At 34.1% G+C, this 22,638-nt stretch overlaps 2 protein-coding genes across 2 annotated transcripts; both read left to right on the plus strand.

Annotated features, from left to right (window-relative positions):
• Positions 1-38: 38 nt before the first annotated feature.
• Positions 39-10,052, plus strand: LOC147070974 (V-type proton ATPase subunit D 1). The gene is made up of 6 exons (XM_085948927.1): positions 39-146; positions 318-435; positions 1,230-1,377; positions 2,221-2,436; positions 7,407-7,537; positions 8,557-10,052. The coding sequence occupies exons 1-6, from the start codon at positions 103-105 to the stop codon at positions 8,641-8,643; spliced, it is 744 nt and encodes a 247-aa protein (XP_085805053.1). The 5' UTR covers positions 39-102; the 3' UTR covers positions 8,644-10,052.
• A 4,390-nt stretch (positions 10,053-14,442) lies between these two features.
• Positions 14,443-22,186, plus strand: LOC147070975 (uncharacterized). The gene is made up of 4 exons (XM_085948929.1): positions 14,443-14,671; positions 16,817-17,286; positions 19,923-20,425; positions 21,809-22,186. The coding sequence occupies exons 1-4, from the start codon at positions 14,543-14,545 to the stop codon at positions 22,045-22,047; spliced, it is 1,341 nt and encodes a 446-aa protein (XP_085805055.1). The 5' UTR covers positions 14,443-14,542; the 3' UTR covers positions 22,048-22,186.
• Positions 22,187-22,638: the final 452 nt, after the last annotated feature.

A 22,638-nucleotide genomic window follows, 5' to 3' on the forward strand; every position in this document is an offset into this window, starting at 1 on the left:
AATTTATTGTTATCGATAGCAACATTTCCAGCGCTCGCAATCACAAGACGAGCGATCGAAGTGTCAGCTGACTTTACTTAGTTTGCTTATAACGAAGAAAATATGTCGTCTGGTAAAGAAAGGCTACCCATATTCCCCTCCAGGGGGTAAGTATATCATTATTATTTGATAAATTAATGTCTTATAACGAGTGCTCCATTAAATCGTCATTTCTTCTAGGCGACATTTCAAAGCAATCGTCTCCCCGATTGAAATGTCTTCATGGGAGGGTCAAGAAATGTCTGACGGTTTGTTTTATGCGTATTCTTTCTATACAGGGCTCAAATGTTAATGAAAAGTCGTCTGGCCGGAGCACAAAAGGGACATGGATTACTTAAAAAGAAGGCTGATGCACTTCAGATGCGATTCAGGATGATTCTTGGCAAGATTATAGAGGTTTGCACATTGTATTGATTTGACACTCTTAAATGAGATAAACTGTATTCCGCTTCTTATATTTCTTTAAACAATACTTTATAACACACATTATACTATCGTTTGAAGTTGCTTGAGGTTAGCTTGCAAATTGGTGAACATTGAATTCGTCAGGTTAAACGAATCCCTTGTCGATTCAGTATTAGTCCTGTTTTATTTTTGCATATTATTCAACATAATATAGGTAGATAGCAATTACCTAGGAATATAATGACGTTAATTCTTATTTTTAAATTTTGGTACCTGCTCGGTACTTGATTAGAACTCATGATTTCTTAACTATTTTCGATTGAGAATCTTCAAAATCAAGACATTTTTTAGCTCTTGGCAACAAAAAAAATCTAATATGTCTAGCTCTCTTCCAAAAACTTCCAGACTTCCGAATCTCAAATTTTTTAATATCTACCTTAATCCTGGTAAAAATCATCGAATTCTCAAAATTCTCCTTGATAATTTTTCGAGATATGAAATTCTTAAAATTTTTTAAATCAAAATGAGAAGTCCCTATGTTATATACCGCTATCTATAAATTGTAATAATTATTAATAAACCTTACTATTTGAGCGAAACACTTGGTAATTTTTATGTGGTAGAGTATGTGCTTCATAACTTTGCACTCCGGCTCTAGGATGAAGATGATGTAATATATTAATACAAGTGAATATCATTTGTTCTAAATTTATGCAAGGTAATTAGGCAAAGAGGTGAATCAGTGTAAAACGTATACTCTAATATACTTTCACGTTTGATTTTAGACAAAAACTTTGATGGGTGAAGTAATGAAAGAGGCTGCTTTCTCTTTAGCCGAAGCGAAGTTTGCTTGCGGAGATATTAATCAAATCGTCGTACAAAATGTTACCAAAGCCCAGATCAAGATTCGAACTAAGAAAGACAATGTTGCCGGTAAGACAGTCCAATCATTTTTATAAGGGTATTTATAAGAGAAACCTGACAAAAAATTAAATATTTTAAGTATGTACTCATTAGAACCGCGATTATCAAGACACTCTTAATAATTAAACCCTGATAATCGATGTTCAACATTTGATTTCAAAATTTGACCAATGGAATTATTACATGCAAGTTAATAAATAAGGTTTCATGGTGATGAATGAAACTGTAATGCCGTCTTGACATTTAATTAACATTGACTTATATTTGGAAAAAATAATTTAAATACTTACGCTTATTTTCTAAACATACCTAATTAATTCCACACAATCAATCACCATGAATATTGCGAATTGATTTATTATTCCATCTGTCAATAATCATGACAAACTATTGCACTTAGAAACCATTAAACTATGACATCTTTAAATGTTAAGAAATTATTGGGTCCGTAATTGTAACAACTATTTATAATATTTATATGAACTTCACTAGTGCAGCACAGAAACAATAAAACATTTAAAAAAAAATATCTGTTTTAATGCGGACGTAATGTTTGTGATAATAGATTATTGAACAAACATCAGAATTTATGTTCGTCTCGCATCTTATTATTTATTTCTTTACATAATAGTAATACTATGTTCTTCACTATGTCTGCTCCAGAAGCAGTACATATTCAAGGACTGAATTAACTATCTGTTCAATAAATTTCAAGGTACAGGAAGTGAGAGAACAAAAACATTCATGCTTGATAAATAAAAATATGTGAGTTGAGTAAGAGCAAGAGCTCAGTGAGACATCAGGTGACAGATACATGGTCACTGTCATAATACGTCCATTTAATATTTTTAGGTGTAACTCTGCCTGTGTTTGAGTCGTATCAGGACGGCACGGATACGTACGAGTTGGCTGGTCTCTCCAGAGGAGGACAGCAACTGGCAAAACTGAAGAAGAACTATCAGAGTGCCGTCAAATTGCTGGTCGAGTTGGCGTCTCTTCAGACTTCCTTCGTCACGCTCGACGATGTCATCAAAATCACAAACAGACGTGTCAACGCTATCGAACATGGTATGATCACGATTGTTATCAAACTATCTTTTATAAACTTAACCTTTCAGCTGCCCGGCCGATATACAGAGTTTATACTAACAGGGCCCAAGAATTATATATTTCAATAAAATAAAAAATTCTACATAAAAATATAAAAATATAAATACAAAAACAAATTATTCATACGAAATCTCGTAAATCTGTCATCACATTTGCACTAGAATTAGGGTTGCCACAAACCACTTCACTTAAAAAAAAATAGTTTCACGAATAAAATAACTTCACCAAACAGACAACGATAAATATTTACAATAAAGAAAGTTTATAAATATATTTACTACACTATATTTATACTATATTTACACATATAAACAGAAAAAAAACACAAAAAATTTTCTTCCGTATGGAAAATTTCAAAACAAGGCTCGAAACATAGAGCAATGTCACATTGTTTACATAAATATCTAGTTTCTTTACGTTTATTATCAGTTTTGGAATTGAAACACACGTAACATCGTCGAGTAGCATTAGTTTTTTTTATTGTCGACGGAACTTTGCCCAAAAAATGGCGTTCGGTAGGCCTAGCTGGCAATGGAGCCTTCCGTTTCAAATTCTGCCGTGGTTCAGTCTTATGATCTTCGATCAACTGTGTCAGGACATGTATTTGAAAATCTCCCAAGGGTTGCTTCTTGCCAGTTTTTTCTTGGTGGATGACGTGGGCATTCAGTAGACACAGATCAATAAGGTGAAAAAATACCTTTTTGTACCACTTGATCGTTTTTCTGGCACATGTGACGGAAGAAATGACCATGTCACCATGATCCACTGCACCCATGTTTTTGTTATACTTTACTATGCACTCGGGTTTCACAATCGGTTCTTTCGATTTGTAATCGACTTTTCCTGTCGGCTTAGTAACATTGGTATGCAGAGTGGTCAACATTGTCACATCTTTTTTATCTTTCCAAGAAAGAGCCATCATATCGTCCGTGTGAAACGATTCGGTTTCACCTTTTTTTAATTTGGTGGTGAAATTTGGCATCCCGAGTCTATTCCGTCTTACTGTTCCGCAAGCATTTGTCCCATTTTCATGCAAAAATTTGAACAGTGTTGGACTACTATACCAGTTATCGATATATAACGTGTGGCCCATGTTCAAATATGGCTTCAGTAAAGTGGCCACAACATTTCCTGATATGCCAATATAGTTTAGCTTGTCGATCTCCGTTTGTTTTCCCGTATATATAATTATATCTAAAACAAATCCAGTATGGCAATCGGCCATTACAAATATTTTTATCCCAAATCGACTAGCCTTTGTTCGGATAAATTGTCGAAACGAAAGTCTACCTTTGAATAAAAGAAGACTTTCGTCAATACATATGTTTTGATGAGGGTACAATAGATTTTGAAAAGTGTTTTTCAATGAAGTTAAAACCTGTCGAATTTTAAATAAACGATCTCCTGAAACCTGTGCTTCGTTATCGCAAAAGTGGAGCATACGAAGCAACATTTCAAAACGATTTCTTGACATAGACTCCGAAAAATACGGTGAAAATAAGCATCGTTTTGTTGACCAGTGTTCTGTTATTTTATTTCGAGAATTCCGCGATATCAATAAACAAATTCCCAAAAAGGTATAAAAATCATCGGTGGTACAGTCTACCCATCGCTTCAAACGGTCACTCAGTACACGCATGTTTTTGGTGGCAAACACAAATTGTCTATTCGTTTCACGAACTATCATCTCCACAAATGATACACTAACAAATAATTTGAAATAATCCGATTCACGAGCATTAGAAGGCAAATCTGATTTGCCTCCCGAAATATTTGAATCGAATGAAAAGATACGAGGATCAAATGGGTCCGATTGCCATGAAAACGATGGTCTTTCGATACCATTTAAAATGTCTGCAGGAATATCGTCATCACAATCTTCAATATCATTTTCGTCCTCACTCGGTTCGTCTTCAGATTCGATTGTTTCCACGAGCACTTCAATCAAATCATCATCCGAATGCTGCATCAAATGCTCATCCATTTTGATTACAAATCGTCAAAAAACACGTGTAAAATAACTTAAAATCACAAAAACACTAAGAATACACTAATATTCAATGAAGTGTTGTATATTTATAACAAAACTAAATACATCGAAGCAATCACACAAAGTTCTACTAAAATATCACGTAAAAAACTTCGTTACAAATTAAAATAACACTAAAGTACACAATAAATGTCAGATTTTTTGATAAAACGTGGTTATAGAACTTGTATATTGAAAACAAAATTAAAATAACTGAAAAATGATCATTCGCATGTGAAATAATACACATCAATGAAATATTCCGAGCGCGCGCGTTCAACACTAAAAATATGGGCAGAATGGGGGGCGATAGTTTGGGATTTCCCAATTTTGGCAGCCCTAATTTCGTAGAATTGAAATATGTCTGTAGTCACTGTTTTACCCACGATTTGAATCAATTTTTGTTTCGAATTATTTCAATAGATGTCACTAGCAACACCAAAATTGAGAAAAAGTCGATTTGACATTTAAAAAGGCGCGAAAATATGAATGCGTATTTCGTACGTCACGGGCGTGTATCGCGCGATATACTATGACGCTCGTCGTACGTCACGGGCCGCTATAAGGTTAATTGTACCTATATATTGAGATTTACTGAGGGAAGTTTTATGAATTTCTAATTTTAATTGTAAGACATACAATCCTATCTTTATTTCTTTGAATTCTGGGTGTCTTATAATCGCTGGTAAAAAATGTTGCGGTCGACCAACCAACAAATCAATTGAAGTAAGGGTCAGTTGGTGCTCGGGTGCAGATAGTTGAGATGATGTTGACAATGCTTATGCATGTTAAGGGGGAGAGGCATAGAAATTCATTATAATTCATTATCAAGTTAATGCTTTAAACATATTTTAATCGATCAATACCTATCTAAATACAATGGGAAAAATAAAATATATTTTTTTATTTCAAAGAGAAAGCGACAAATTAGAAAAAACTGCTAAAAATAAGGGTTTTACTACTAGATACATTTATTGTTCCAAGTAATTTCTTGAAACAAAAATTATTGATTTAATGTTGTTTAATAAGTTTTCTTGGAACTAACGTATCTCTTTTGTCAATTAATTATAGTTTTTTTTTTCAATCTAAAAAACATTGATTTTTACGAAAAATAAAAATGCATTTTATTCGGTTATTTTTGAATAATTGCATCAAACGAACACGACGTCCTGTTCAAAATATTTTTTTTAATTTTTAGATAATATACTTTATGTAATGTTTTAATAAGATTTTTGTTAATTAACATTTTTTAATTACTATGCACCAGGAGGTGGCGCCTCTAACGGCGAAAAGTGGCGATTATATTTTCAATAAGATTTGAATTAGTGTGCTTTCTAATTGCCGTAAACTTATTTTTCTGAGCATCGGAAACACGTACCTATAGGATGAATTCATTCCTGACGAATGGTGTGTTGCCAAGTTTAGAAAAGTTTCTCAAACTACGATTTAAGCAAAAGAAACATAATTTATTTTATTACGAATGGTCTGAAACAATTTGAGAAATTTATGTTAGCATTTACATTAAGCCGTCTTCTCATGTGTTTACTTGTATATTGATAAAATAAAGCAAACATTCTTCATAACATCATCAGTCAATTTCAATATACTGCTAGCAACGTTCCCTCTAATTTTTCTATTGTGTGTGATCATCAACGCATTTGAGCAGTGGTGTAACTAGGGTTGGTGTCACCCGTCAGACAGTGTGGTAAATTTACACCCCCCGTCCCCCACAAACAAACATTCAATTTTTCATTACAACTTATATTTTTAAGGGAGTGACGTTATCCCAGTCCCGGTATAACCACAAAGGCACTATACCCTCAACCGGTCCTGCCCTTAGGCCGGATTGAGAACCTTTGCATAAGCTAGCTCAGCTTTAAGTGGGAGGAGGTAGTCACCTAAAGTTCTGTTCGACACTATTAAACACACCATAACAATATTATTTAATTTAATTGTTCAAAAGAATCGCCACATAGTAATAGGTTGACGTCAGAATCGTTGATTATTTTATTAACCTCCAATTTTATTTTATTTCGTAACTATATACCTACGTGAAATGTCAAAAACAGCTGACCAGCTGTCACTCGATTCTTATATCGGATTATTTTCCGTGAAATACATTGCGGATTTATTTCAAAAATAAAACTCCTTAGTAACACAGTTTTAAATATTTATTAAATTATCTTTCGATGGATAAACGACATTACAATTTTTTTTCCCATAGCGGCAGCTTACTGTGACGTCACGTGATAGTCCGTGCACCATAATATATTTCGCGCTTAAGACTCCTCTACACACAAGACGTTTTACAAAAATATTTCGGCTGTATGATTAGGCAATGTTTGCATTTATTCAAAGTTTCATTTGACGATTGTGAAATATTTCCATTCACAATATTTTATGACTTCAGTTTAAAAGTTTTGAAGTAATCCAAATCGAAAAATAGAATGCTGGTCAGCAAAGATCAATTGATGAAATATGTCAATACCTACTGAACCGAGACCTAAACTACCCACATTGATAACTGATGCCAATTGGGTAGCTGAATTGAAAACCGCCAGTCCACACAGAACACAAACAGAGAATTAGGCACTTTTGTATAGGTGTAACTATTTATAGCTACACACCATAATATTATGTATACAGCATTATCTATGAGGGTGAATAACTTTTGTGATCAGTGAAATTCTCTTTATGGATTTGTATAAAAATTTTGTATGAAGAGAGCCTGTGTGATCAATGCAGAATGTAGATAAAACATGCTACATTATGTTGAACACGATTGAACTGGCTGCGTTTTACATAATACTCAATTCAAAAATTCATCTTTCCCTTAAATAAGTTTTAAACGAGGATTTGTTATAACCGGTGAAACTAATTTAATATACTTTTGTTACAGTTATCATCCCACGTATTGAACGCACCTTGGCATACATCATTTCGGAGTTGGACGAACTCGAAAGAGAAGAGTTCTACCGTCTCAAAAAGATCCAAGACAAGAAACGTATTACGAGACAGAAGGCGGAAGCTGTAAGTGTGCCCACATCTTTTATAACTAATATTACTTTTACATTGACCAATCTTTTCATATTCATTTTTAACGAGTATTGAATTTCGCATGTAAAAATGAGCTAAAAAGCAAAGATTAAACTATACCTATCTAAAGAGGATTATATGAACATTTTGAATTATAACACTTGCTGCAGATACAAAACACTTTTTAGTGTGGTTGAATTGGTAGCAGTTTTAGCATTGAAACATGGCAGTACGTTTTGTCGTTTCGTTATATTGTAGGAACTGTTTTTTGCGATTTGTTATGGTTTATGTAAATCGGAGGATTTTAATCTAGAGTCACCACCCAAAATTAGGTCACAGTACATTTTCAACAGTAACAAAATTTTTTAAATAATAAATCACATACATTACACTGTTTTAAAAAACTTTGAAAGTTTTTGTAAGGAAGTGCAAAAAAAACTCTCACAATTTATTCTGGGCTGAATTTTTTAGTTGTGCAAAGCAATTATATCATTTTGAGAATATTTCTGGGAAATTTAGGTCCATTTTTCCCATTGGGGAAAGTAATTCACAAAGTTAGTGGCATTTTAAAAATCGTTTACAATAACTAGCTGAACTCACTTTTTTTATACTTGTAACATAGTACAGGTGTCTTTAACACAGTCAGTGCTCAAACACGCCTGGCGTGTGGCCATTAGATACATATACATTCACTGCTGACCAGTTAATTACCACATTTAATTATCATGCTAATTGCTACACGCCAGGCGTGTTTGAGCACTGACAGTTGTGGTAATTAACTGGTCAGCAGTGACTGTGTTAATCTATATGCAGTCCTACCAAACAAATCTCGCAGTTCAAAAGTATGTAGAAAATATGAATCTGCAATGTGAAATGATTTACAGCTAATTTAATCATTAGTTTTAGTAGTCTTCTTTCAGCTTCACTGTCTTATATTTCTATTCCATTATTATAGAAGATGTTGGTTTATGTCATATTTTTATTTAATATATTGTATTTTTTTTAAATCACAGAGGAAGGCTCTTATGATAGCTCAAGGTAACGACGTCCGCGATGTTGCGAACCTTCTGGACGAAGGTGACGAAGACCTGCTCTTCTAATCCTGCACGAGATGATCATCAACATCGGGTAGTCGGAGAAACGTGATCACACCACAATATTTCTTTAGGAGTTAAGCGAACTGCGAAAGCACTCGTCCTCTTTGTGCTAGAGTTTAATCAACTATTTATAATTTCCTTGGATTGCTGCTAATGCATTTTGCTAAAAAGAGTTAACTAGATTCAAGAGAGTTGTAATTAAAATACCTTTACGGTGAATTGTAAATAATTATTACGTGTAATATAAAAATATAATATTATGTCAGATAATTATTGTTGTTTGGTTACATAATATATCGCTAAACATATTATTATAATGTATGACAATATTGTTCAATAATAAAATACCATTTTTGTTCTTAGACTAAATTCAAATGCGAAATTTGTTCATATTAAATAGGTTTACAAATTTTGTAACAATATTGTATTGTATTTACATTCATTTTGCTACCACATATTATTTGCTTGTATGTCTATTTAAAAACCAGTATTATTTTTGATAATTTTTACAGTAAATTTGTATTATTAATTTAACGCTATACCCTGACGCAGTGATTCCCAACCAGGTCCGCGATAATAAGAAATAACTAGTTCAAAATTACAACTTGCCACGTTTTAAGTAATCGCGTAACAAAAATATATTTTCACGTAACGTATTAATAAAACAATGAGGCGTTTCCAGAAGTGAGAATGTAATTTGTTACCTCCAACCAAAAATGGTTAGGAATCATTGACTTGGTGAATGAATTAATTTCTACATTGTTTATATAACTTATAAAACTACTAATATAATTCGAATCCACTGCTGTGTATAAAAAATTATTCACAAGTTTTTGTTTAGTATTTAATGGTGCTTATCTCCATATGAATGTGCGGCATAAAAGTGTCTAAAGAAATATAATTTAATAAGTGCATTATATATTTTTATTTTAAATCCTTCATGTGGACGGTATTCGGTATAAAATTATTACTTCAATATGCTCGGATTTCTTACTTGTTTGAATGGAGAATTAAAACCTCTAATTCATGACTACACCCACGGAAAAAGAAATAATATTGTTAATTGATATTCGTGTTGCAATATTGGCTACTGATTTGAGTACATAATTTTATACAGTAGGTAAGGTAGCATTATGCATGTGTTAGAAGACAAATTGAACATTCCTTGCTATCATAATTTGATGTTCATTAATAATTTTTTGAAAGATTTCGCAAATATTGCGGGACGACTGAATCTAAACCCTCGCCTCTGGAAGGTCTACAGTAAATTTCATTTTTTTTCTTTGAAGAAAGTTATTTCTGTCTGCCTGTTGAGGAATATGTAAATATTTATTCTGAATTTTAGAGTCTATTTGTTAAATCGTATAAAGTTGTCATTATGTCAGTTACAAATAAAATAAATCAAACAAAAATATGGTTTTAAAAATGTGTGGTCACCTATTCCCATCATCACCCCCCCCCCACAACCCCACTGTCACGCTTATAAAAACAAATTCGTTGAATATGATAGATTTCAGTATAATGTTAGATCGAATGTTTTGTTGATTTTGTGACATCACATTTTCTACTTTCCCCCTAATTTCTCATTACAAACGTATTATTTTTTCAGACTCCCCATTTGGGTGTCATATACAGATGACCCCTTTTGTCAATTTCAAGTGCAACTGATTTTTTTTTCATTGAAAGAGTTCATGTATCTACTACGATGGCACTGAAAACATTGTCTTTTTTACCTATACAGTGGAACCCCGATCTATCGTTTTTTAATGGCCCCTCCAAAAGAAATGATGAATGCAGGAAGTCCAAAAAGTAAGAAAAACTCTTGTTTGGTAACATTTTCAAAAAACTAGTTTAATTATCTGATTTTTTTAATAATGATGAAATAGTTATATAATGTTTGAGGCTTTCACGGTTGTTTTTTATCGTAGTAGATTTTTGAAAACCCAAAAATCTATTACGATGATGAAATAGAATCAGAAAATTCATCTTTTTACAAAGAAGTCTTCATAGTGAGTTGCCTCTTTGGAGTCTGGCATTTTAATTCAAACAATGACCTCTAATTCGCTCACGTAGTAGTAACACAGTAATAAAACGATCAATCGTTTAACCGATCGTAATATTTAGACCAGTGGTTCTCATGTGCGGCCCTGTTGGCCACCAGAGGATTTTCCTGCGGCCACCAGCGCTAAACAGAATAATATTTCAAAAATTTATTTATAAAATTATGAAATTGGTTGAATACACATAACTTGTCTTAAATTTATTTCCATGTTCAAATGATCTATAATGTGTTTTTGTTTTGTGATCATCTGTGAAATAGTCCGTTTCTGAGAATAAAGTTAATTCAAAGAATTGGCAACAATTGCTGTATTAATATTGTCGATTTTTCCTACTCTGAAGATCTTTCAGTTTAATGCACTTCATAAAAAACAAAGTAAATATCGATGCCAGTTGACAGATGTAAACTTAGAAGAGCAGCCATGCGGCTCGCATTGGAAAAAGGAGTATTGAGGAATTTCCATTTGCATTATTTTAAATAAATAGATATTATGTACTAAAATGTTCAAATGTATTTTATTAAATGGACTTGTCTATATATAAATTGATTCATTTTTATAGTACGAGGGTGGGTCAATAATTCCTTAGAAAAAAGCATTAAAACAGTTTTTTTTTTTTTTTTTTTTTTTTTCTCAACATAATCTCCTTGGAGCTCAATACACTTGGTTAGACGTTTCTCAATTTTTTTTAAACCGTCAGAAAAATAAGTTTTCGGAAGGTCCTCAAAATAAGCATTTGTCCGATCGATGACTTCTTCATTTGAAAAAAAACGTTGTCCACTTAGCCATTTTTTTAAGTTTGGGAAAAGGAAAAAGTCACTGGGGGCTAAATCTGGCGAATACGGTGGGTGGTCGACCAATTCGAACTTCAATTCTTCAATTTTAGCCATTGATCGTAAACATGTGTGAACACGGGCATTGTCCTGATGAAAGAGGATTTTTTTCCTGTTTAAATGAGGCCGTTTTTCTTCAATTTTGTTTTTTAGCTGGTCCAATAAAGATGCATAATAATCCCCTGTTATTGTTTTTCCTTTTTCCAAATAGTCAACGAAAATAATTCCACGTGCATCCCAAAATACAGTAGCCATAACCTTACCAGCTGATTTTACGGTTTTCGCCTTCTTTGGACATGGTTCGCCTTTCACAATCCACTGCTTTGACTGTTCTTTCGTCTCGGGAGTATAGTGGTGTATCCATGTTTCATCTACAGTCACAAAGCGACGAAAAAATTCATCCGGATTGCGTTGCATGAGCGACAACAGGGCTTTAGAGGCCACCACCCTATTGCGTTTATTGTCGACTGTGAGCAAACGCGGCACCCATCTTGCAGAAATTTTTTTCATGCCCAATTTGTCATGTAAAATAGAAATGACGCTACCTTTTGAGATCCCTGTAACCTCAATTATCTCACTCAACTTTAATCTTCGGTCACTTAACACCATATCGTGGATTTTATTGATCATTTCTGGTGTAGTCACCTCTACAGGACGTCCTGAGCGTGGTTCATCCTTTGTTGATGTACGACCACGTTTAAATTCATTTAACCAGTTATAAATAGTTGCAAGTGAAGGAGCAGATGTGCCGTGAACTAAATCCAACTCATTTTTTATTTCCTTTGCTGTTAACCCTTTTATATTAAAATGTTTAATAACAGCTCTAAACTCAATTTTCTCCATTTTTGTAAACAAGCAAATTTTTTTTTTTAAATGTACGAGAAACACACAACAACCCGACCAATCTGATTGAAACTTCGCAGCATACTGAATCGGTAGTGCCGCTGCATGAAAACAAACCGCTTACAGTACTAGTCGCACCACCTGTCGGCTTTTCTACGGACTTATTGACCCACCCTCGTACCTTCGTAAATAAAATTTATCTATAATTTTTTCAATCACAACAAAAGTGAAATTTGGTGCGGCCACCAGACGTTTCCATAGAACTGTCAGTGTCAATTGTGTGGCCACAGTTAAATTTCACGTGAGAATCACTGATTTAGACGATAGATCGAGGAAAACGATGAATGTGGGATTATTTAACACTGTTCTTACGGGTGTTTGGCCAGGATTTAAAAAAAGAACGATGAATGCGGGAACGATAGATCGAGGTTCCACTGTACCTACTTTGACTTTGAAAATCAATAAAGACATCTCATTTATAAGTACAGAAGGAATTCTGAATGATTCAAAAGATGATACTTACTCATTAGTATCAATTCATACCTTTCAAATATCTGATAACATGAAAGCGATACAATCTGATAATTTGATACTAATCAAATTCAAATGATCTAATTGGAACATTACTGTCTATAATTGAGCGTCACATCTAAAAGAAACACCAGATGTTTTTGTAAAGTACCAAAATGCTCCACAAACAATGCGTCACTTGGTCTGAATGCTATAGTATCATCTGTTACTGGTACAAAAATTCACAGTGAAAATGTATAAGTACACTGAATTGCATATTATGTACAATGTTCCGAACACGATTCCACATAATCTAATAATTATCAGGACTAGTTTCGTCCTGGGGCGATTGACCTGATTGTGCAGAATTGGGCTACGGGCTTGGTAAGAAAATAGAAACGAAAGAAAGGTTTTAATTTTTGATGAAAAAATATTCATCATAAAATATTTAAATCTAAGTGCAACAAAACCCCTGATATATTTCTTATGAATAATTGTAATTTTTTAAGTGTGTTTCAATACCTTTAAATTTATTTCACTGGGGATTTTTATAAAAATTCGAATTACTATAGCGTTAGGAAATGAAGCTTTTCACGCTGTAACAATATCTGGAGTCAACAAAACCTCAAGCTTTGCTTTTGAAATAATTAGTTGAAACTGAAGATTCCTGGATTTGTTTTGGCGAATACGGTGACAATTTAACTATGTGGAATAAGTACCTACTAAACCAGGGGCGGCGAACCTATTGCACGCGTACCACCAGTGGCACGCGAGATGATTTTGGATGGCATGCGTTTGTAGAAAAAAAATACCTATAATAATAATAAATGACAATTCGCATTATATTAAAAATAACAGGCAAATACTCTTCAAGAATGAGCATTACGTTTAATTTAAATAAATAATTGCATAGGTCTGTCCTTAGACTCGATGCGTCATAATAATATAATCACACTAACCTAATCAGGTGATGGGGAAGTCATGCTGCGAACCTCTAATTTTGATTGATTTACAATGCTTGAGTGCCTAATTTGATCAGAGCAATTTTGGTGTCAATTTGTGCATAAAGAACCAAAATAATTAATACATTAACAAACAATTTCATTTCTACCCACAAAAAATGGCTGCACCAAATAAGAAACAAAAATTTGGTGAATGAATGACAATTGAGAAATAATATTTGGGAAATTTTGGCACGCATACGTAAAAAGGTTCGCGAACCCTGTACTATACTATGTTTTATTTTAATTTAGATTTCATTTAGTGAAAGTTGGTTCTAAAAGAAATTTTTATTGGAAGAACAAGATATAAAAAAGATCATTAAACTATAGTAAGTATGTAGGTATACATAATATAAAACAGTTAAGTATATTGATTTCGTTTCTCTGATAAATATTAGGTTTTGAGAATTGCGGGAATGTTTTTGGAATGCATTAATTTTTTGATTTTGAAGCTCCTCTGCCTCTACCTTCTAGCCATCTTCTAGCTCTAGCTTAGCAGGTGCACCAACTCCACGATGATAAAAACTTGTATTATTAATATGGCGGAAAATGACGTTTACTGCTGTCAATTGTGTGAGGTTAGAATGTCAATAATATTGTAGCATTCGTAAATAATACCTAGTATTATGTGTTCGTAATGAATGCATTTAAGTAAACAATGGATATTGAACACGACCTGAAAGGTATCTGCAGGGTTTGTTTAGAAGGGGGAGCCAACATGTCGCTTTTTTGCGAGGAGGAAAACACTAAAGTTTACTTGAAAGTTATGGCTTGTTCTACAATTCAAGTAAGTCATCTTTATTATATTATAATGGATAAGTTATTCTCAGCTATTGACGGTATTTAATCAAGAATATAATCAACAATATATTATATGATAAGCACCCGTGCAGGTTTTGGACAGCTCAGTGTTATATGTAGTGCTAAAAACGACATCAAAGATTTGTTTACAATTGAAATGTTATACAAAATTATTATGGTGTTAAACTTCGGTCCTGAAAACTTTCCTAAGTAAATACACGGTACTTCAAATTGTCAAAAAATACATGGTCAAAACCATTAGTTTTTAAAATACATAATTTTGAAATAACATAGATAGAAAAAGGTTAGATCAAGTGGTACTTCATTGTCCGGATGACTGCTTCATCCCTTGAGCTATGACTATGACTCGTGCTGATTAGATCTAATATTTACGGACGTGTATTTCAAACTTCACCAAGGTGTGGGGCTGACTTTGTAATTATACTTGACTTATAGACAGTTGTGTGTATTGTGTAGAAACTGAAATGAATATATTATGTCTCACATATTTACACAATGTAAGTAAATATAAATGTTCAATATGCGTTGAAATTATAAACATGATTATGTCCAGTCGACATCAGACAATCAATGGCAGTTTTAGTTTTATTTTGAAAACACAGTAGCACTGTCCAGTGGAGCCTTGAGAATGAAGAGCGAAAGTCAAATATTTAAAACATTTAAATTAACCACAAATTGCAGGAAGTAACAGTCTAGGCAAACATTTCTGCGACTGTTCGGACATGGGTATATTTCGCGAAGGATGTGAATATGTCAAAGAAATTCCGACTGGACGGTTTATTGAAATGTTCACATAAATCTAGCCATTGTAATGGATGGCAGGGTTTAGAATGCTTAGTTTCTTTTTTTAAACAAAAAAAAACAGTCTCAATGTTTCATTATGAAATTACTTCAGACAAATTCTTGGAATTAAGGACTTTTTTCTAGTTTGCCTAAACTGGGTAAATGTAACATCCAATACGACTCATGTCATCAACTATTGGCTATTTTTATTGTTGAATTTAAACGCATACTTAATATCATAATTTTTGAATGCGTTACACTGTGTTCCATGCCAAATAGTATTTAGTATTTTTTTAAATACTTCAAAAAAATTCTGGGTGACTCTTCTATGTCCCTGAGCCATTAATTGGCCTAATGTATGCGAATTAAAATTCAATTTTGAATTTGTCTGGTATGATGCGATTTAATTAGTAATTCGGTACTTTTATTAGTTAAATATGTACCTAAATAGGTAAGTACTTACGAGGGCAGTTCCATAAGTTCGCGGAGTGGTGGTGAAAGTAGCTAGTATACGGCTAAAATTAATTAACTGAATTTAAAAAAATAATCGACACCATCTGTAAATTGTAGTCGTATTTTAATGAAAACAAATAGTATGACTGACAAAGTTTAGTGTGCACTATTTATGGCGGATCTTAACAGCCTACCTCCACCTTTCGCCACTGGTAACTAGGTATCTTCACTTGGTTGAAGGCAAAAATTGCTGTGCAGATTAAAAGAGATTAAAAGTAACATAGCCCATCTGCATACGGTAAAACAGTCATTAAATTATTTATTAAATTGTCAGAAATTTAACTACTCTGTAAGGACCAGATGCAAGGCAACTGACCTAGCATATTGGCCTGCGTACCTGATACTAATTACAAATAAATTACTATATACGCTGTAAAGAAATTTATAGAGAATAATCTGTTCTTTGATAGTTTCGCTTTTGCAATCTATTCTATTATATTTAATTGTCTCTTCCATTGAAATACTACTAAGATTTTGGCCGGTTAGCAGAGTAAAATTACACGGTTTCAGTTATTTAAAATATGCTCAGTTAGCCGGTTTTGGTTTAACCTGGGTTAGAAGCTCTAAGTTAATAGAATTGTGCATATTGTTCCAGTTTGAAAATAAAATACGATCGAAAAAAGAAACTAGTCTTAAAACCAACTCGGTATGTCTGACGCACAAAAACGTAATATCCCATTAATATTGAACCGTTGTTATTAGATCTCATATGTAGATTTTCTGTGGTATTTCAAAATTATATATTTTCAATAAAAATAATTTAATATTTTTAACTCGTGTTTCTATTCAATATTGAACTGTTTGGTAATTTCAGATCACGGAAGAAGATGAATATCCTAACAGTATTTGTTCAGCATGTTATTCCATGCTCAATACCGCATTTGAATTCAAACAGAAGTGTGAAGCTTCCGATTTCAAGTTAAGAAATGGCTTCACCAAGGCGACCCTGAAAGTCGAAGGGGAGGATTACAGTTTCGATTTCCCCGATGATTATTTCGACAACGTGGCATGCAACATTAACGATGTGAAAGAATGCAATACCAGCGACGATGAGGTCCTCACCGCTTTGAGGCCCAACCGAGAGGCGGCCATTGACGACATCAAGATTTCAAGAAAAAAGGAATGGAAGCACTCAAAAGACAGAATAACATCGCTGCGGAAAGTTAAAAAAAAGAAAAAATCTGTCCCCGCACCTCGAAACCCAAAAAAAAAAGATAACGTTTCAAACAGTATTGCCACATCACTTTTAGAGGAGAAGTGTTTCTGGGATGGTAAAGAATGGAGGTAAATCAAAACAAAGTCATTCTTTAAATGGCATTTTTAATTTTGTTTAGGCGGGGATGCGGATCTGTTAAGGCTATCCAATAGTCACAAAATGATCCATAAGTCATGGCAGACTCAAATGCACGAAATTAATTTAGTAATGTTTTCAATCAAATCAAATAAAAATTTTGGCAAAAAAATACATGATGCCGCTCTGACAGACTTGTACCAACTGCGCAATCATGCCATCATTTTTGTAAATGAGACAATATTGAGATCAGTAATATTATTTATTACTTACTATAAAGTGAGTATAAAAAAAAACGCACTTCAATATTACAATGCAAACTTGATATTTTGTTTGACATGACTTTTAAAAATTCTTCATTGCTTAGTAACACACGAGGAATCAAAAAAATATTTAGCATCTATTCACAGAAATATAATACAGTACTCGATATAATCACAGAAATGTAATCAGTATGAATGTGTTGACGGTTGCATTATTTTCCTCTGCCCATTAATCCTTTTCACGCAGACGGCACACCCGTTTGTGCCGTCATTATTTGGCCATTCGATATAATTAGCATGTTATTTAAATGCAGTCATTAAATGCTCCGCGGTAACAAGTTAATTAATGGTAACGCGTTGGTCTTCTGATTCGACTGTATGAGCTGCAGTCGGTTGACAATTATTGCCTTCATCCTCCGAATCCTAGCCTCTTAATGTATTAATGTATTATAAACTCGTCTTCAGTCGAAAGCAGCGCATAGTCCACAGAACTTTCTGCTATCTATTCTTTTAAAACATTTCGCTTTAGCTCTGAGTTTTTAGTCGCCCTCTGAATCAATTCTAATGGAACTAAGTCTTCCGGTTCCCAGTTTTCATCATCCTGATTCATGGAGGGCCACAGCTTTTTTCACGATTAAATTATTGCTCTTCCCAATAGGTTCTTCCACGCCTCAGCTACGTTAAATACGACAGCGGCCAGCTGATATAGGCACGCGGCGGACTACTGAATATTACATATGAATACGGGCGAATTATAGAGCTCGATTTTGTGATTTTAACTACAGGAGGACCTCGACTTTCGCACATAATTGGTTCCTGAAAAGGTGTGCGAATGTTGAATGTTCGAAAGTAGAGGGAAGTAAAAAAAAAATTGTGTGTATTTTGAAATATTTATTTATCAAGTAAATATAAGATGTTTAAAAGACATGTTTAAGTGGGGTTTGCGGGTGTTTCCCTTAAAAAGTTATCAAGAGTTAACTCTTTGCCACTCTTCTTTTTCTTATTTTAAATAAAATATTTTAAATGGTAAATCATTAACTTTACAATATTGCTTAACTGCTGGCATGAAATGTAAAGTGAACCAATCTTTTAATATTAACGCAGTAAACCCAGGCTTTTTTATTTGATTACTGTAAGCAATTCTTTATCCTTCTCTTTCAATGCTCTGGGATTTTCTAGTTGATAAATTAACATTGGCATCAATTTTAAATCACCAGCCAAGTTTCCACCAAGAAGCAATGTCAATCGGTTTTTAGAAGGTTTATGCCCTGGGGCAACTGATTCTTCCTTAGATAAGAATGTACGACTAGGCATTTTTTTCCAAAATAAACCTGTGTCATCTACATTAAATATTTGGCTAGAGGAATATTCTCCATCTTCAATAATTTTGGATAATGAGGAAATAAATTCTTTTGCAGCATCTTTATCCGCATCAGCCGATTTTCCAGTGAATTTAATATAAACCAACTGTTACTTGCTTGAAAACTCGTGTTAGAATCTTCTTTTTCTAGCCTTCCAATCTTTGTACAAACTAAGAGCCTTCGCTTGAATAATTGAAATATTCAGAGGGACATCTTTTTGATGTTGGTCGTCGATCCATGATGACAAATATTTTTCCATTTCATCCATAACTATGCCGTGTCCTTTAGAAACAACCTTTAAAGATAATATATTTCCACAATTTTGAACGTATTCCTTAATTTTATTTTTCAAAATTGAACATATCGTAGTAGACCTGTTTGTATCATACGAACGTCCGATTGAAGCAAAAGATTCACCGCAATCAGAACGTCATGTGAAGTTTATAAGTCCTTGATCTCTTTTTGTTCGTATCAACACTGCAGTTTTTCCGTTTCTCACTCATGTTTATAAATTTTTAGGGTGAAATATTTCAAATGAAGAAAATTAGCAAAACGTACAACATGACAACAAGCCACCTATCCTAGCTAACTCACAAGCAAAGTGATGGGTGCGAGCAGGATGCAAGTGACGCAAGAAATGCACTTGCTTGTGAGCGAGCGAGAAGGGGATATCTTAACCCCACGGCCAGCGCGACGTTTTGAAAAAACGATTTTTTTTTGAAATGTGCGAAATAGCGAATTGTGCGAAAGTCGAACGTTCGTAAGTCGAGGTCCGCCTGTAGTAAAAAAACGGTGGATTATAGTAGTTGTTGGATAATCGAGCAGCGAATTACTGAGAAAGTACTGTATCTATCTTTCAAAATATTTTGTTTTATTCATAAGACATTTGCTTTGCTATAAAGATAAGATACACTATAATGTTTTATGTTTCTCTGAAAATTCCATTTATTTGAACCACTTAGTGACATGATTATGCATGTACTTAAATTTCTGTTTAAATTTTAGGTTCGATTCAGCAGACCGCCGAAAAGAAGATAAACCGAGCTTGTCAGAATTATCAAAAATAAAAAAAGAATATGAAGAAGAACTGCTGTTGAAAAAGGAAAACAAAAGATCGGCCAAAAAAATATTACCAAAGAGAAAGAAAGCGAAAAAATCAGTGAACCTGTGCGACACGTGTGGCCAGATCTTCAAATCCAAATACCACCTCAACTGCCACATCTTGCTAAAGCACGAGGTCGTGACAGGCTCCATCAAGTGCCAGGAGCCCAGCTGCAAGAAGATGTTCAAGCTCGACCACTACATGGTGCGCCACGTCAAGCGCTGCCACAGCGCCAAGCGTGAATTTATCTGCAACGAGTGCGGCAAACAATACGCCTTTATCTCCGGCCTCCGACAGCACATGAAGTCCCACTCCGAGAACCTCGTATGGAAGTCATGTAATTTCTGCTCGCAGAAATACCGGACGCAGAAATCGGTGGATATTCACGTCAGATCTGTGCATACAGGTATGCATACAGTTACATTTACAGACTTGGTGATTACGACATAAATTATGGCACTACTGCTCCAAGAAATGTAGTGGCATATATCAAAACATCTCTACCAATCACAATATGTTGTCATGATATGTCATGGTTGCCAGTAATCAACTGTTATAATTAATTTACTCCCTTTGAAATGATTGAAAACACTCAAATTTCATTAAAATTTGTATTGTTCAATATCAGTTTTTCGCCCAGCCTAGTGACTCAATTGGTAAAAGAATATATTATCTTATCCGAAACAAATTTCATAGGTTTTACAAAGTGTAGAACTGACTAGACATTGATGATGCCAATTGAGAGGGCAATACCTGTTCAGCCAAATTGCTTTGTATGTTATTTGAGTATATTATACTCTACTTACTTGATATACCAAATTTAGATTACAAAACTATTTGGACTTTACAGTAAAATCGTAATATTAACTAAAAATTGCCTAAAGCTTAGGGCTGAAAATGTCTGCTAGAAGTTATATAATTTATTGTAGAAGTTTGCTGACAATTAATGCTGGCTTTGTATGACGATTGTTTTATGATTACATAATACGACTTATACAAATAGCTCGGCTGGAATCTTTATAATATACAATGTGATTTTATAATATGATAACAATTTCAATTATGACTGATGTTTTTCGTAAAGTATGTTTGAGTTCATTGTATAAGAATTGAATGACACCATCATCATCAGGGGCGCGACAACCCGGTGTGGGTCCTGGCTTCCCCCAACAGCTCCCTCCTCCTGTCCCTATCCAGTGTGGCCGCTTTCTAATTTGGTACCCCCAGAATACGGCAGTCACTGGCAGTTCCATCTAACCAGCGAATCTTTGACCTCCCTCTTCTTCTACGTCCTATTGGATTGCTGGACATCACTCTGTTTGCCGGTTCATTGTCATTCATACGGTGCACATGACCTAGCCACCGCAGTCTCCCAATCTTAATTGATTGAACTGCGCTGCAATCTTCGTACAGCCCGTAGAGCTCAGCATTATATCTTCTCCTCCAATTGGTGCCATCCCTGATCGGTCCATAAATGAATGACACCACGTAACTTATAATTAAAAATGAGTCTTACGATATTTTTTGCTAAAAGTTATAAAAGTCTTAATTGCTACTTAATTCTAATTTATGTAGCCAACTCTGTTCATATTTCTGTGAGGCAGTCTGATACTGGTTTTTTAAAAACCAATTTAATGTGGTGGGTAGAAATGAATTTCATCTTAATTTTTTTTCCAAATCAAGTGTTTGTTGTGATCCTTAATCAGTTATCCAGGTTGTTATCAGTTATCAGTTAGTCTCAAAGTGGATTGAATAATAGATTTGATGCCCGATGATTTGATGATTTCAGGGGAACGCCCCAGCGTGTGCTCATTGTGCGACTCGGCCTTCTTCCACGACGATTACCTGAAGGAGCACATGCGCCTGCACACGGGTGAAACGCCATACAAGTGCCCGGTGTGCAAGAGAGGCTACGCCCAGCGTGGTAACATGAAGAGTCACATGAAGCAACACCGCATGTCGGAACTCGACGATGCCATGAAGGCCTCTATTAAACCTAATTATCTCAAACTACTCAAAGACTGTTGATGATCATGTTACTTTCTCCGCAGCCGGACGGTGCTGTTCTTTTTATTAATCAATTAATCACTTCAGAGTTACGGACACTCACTGAAGCAATGAGTGACAATATAGATTTTTTAGATGTGGGTTAAAACAAAGAATACAAAGAAGTGTAAAAAGCCCAAGAATCATATTCACTGTGCTTAAGTTAATCATACGAAGAAAGATGTAGGGCAGAAGAAGGCACATTTCTTGGCGTAAGAATCTCCGACAGTAGTTCAACCAAATTATAGCCCCCTTTCCCCAAATTTTGCCTAAATTATGTAAAAGTTTTGGACTCCATCCCTTTTATTAAAAACAAATTTGTTGAAAATGATTAATTTCAGTACAATGTTCTTATAGAATATTAATTCATTCTCATAAAAAATCAGTTTTATGATGTCACATCTTATATAACCCCTTCGTCACATTATAGGATGACGTTATATATAGACGACCCCTAAGATGGAGATTGAAACAGTGATGGACAACCTTTGTTTAGAAGATGGTAAATAAATAAGTTTTTTTTTACCTTTATTGTTATAATATGATTATTATACATATTGAGTTCGTTAACAA

Source organism: Rhyacophila brunnea, unplaced genomic scaffold, assembly GCF_057557595.1.
Source record: "Rhyacophila brunnea isolate RB1 unplaced genomic scaffold, BYU_Rbru_1.0 scaffold_21, whole genome shotgun sequence".
NCBI lineage: Eukaryota > Metazoa > Arthropoda > Insecta > Trichoptera > Rhyacophilidae > Rhyacophila > Rhyacophila brunnea.

Coding starts and splice junctions, on each gene's coding strand:
- LOC147070974 (XM_085948927.1), top strand. CDS start 103: ATGTCGTCTGGTAAAGAAAGGCTACCCATATTCCCCTCCAGGGG. Junction 436..1,229: donor TTCTTGGCAAGATTATAGAG/GTTTGCACATTG, acceptor GTTTGATTTTAG/ACAAAAACTTTGATGGGTGA. Junction 2,437..7,406: donor TGTCAACGCTATCGAACATG/GTATGATCACGA, acceptor CTTTTGTTACAG/TTATCATCCCACGTATTGAA.
- LOC147070975 (XM_085948929.1), top strand. CDS start 14,543: ATGGATATTGAACACGACCTGAAAGGTATCTGCAGGGTTTGTTTAGAA. Junction 17,287..19,922: donor TGGGATGGTAAAGAATGGAG/GTAAATCAAAAC, acceptor TTTAAATTTTAG/GTTCGATTCAGCAGACCGCC. Junction 20,426..21,808: donor CGTCAGATCTGTGCATACAG/GTATGCATACAG, acceptor TGATGATTTCAG/GGGAACGCCCCAGCGTGTGC.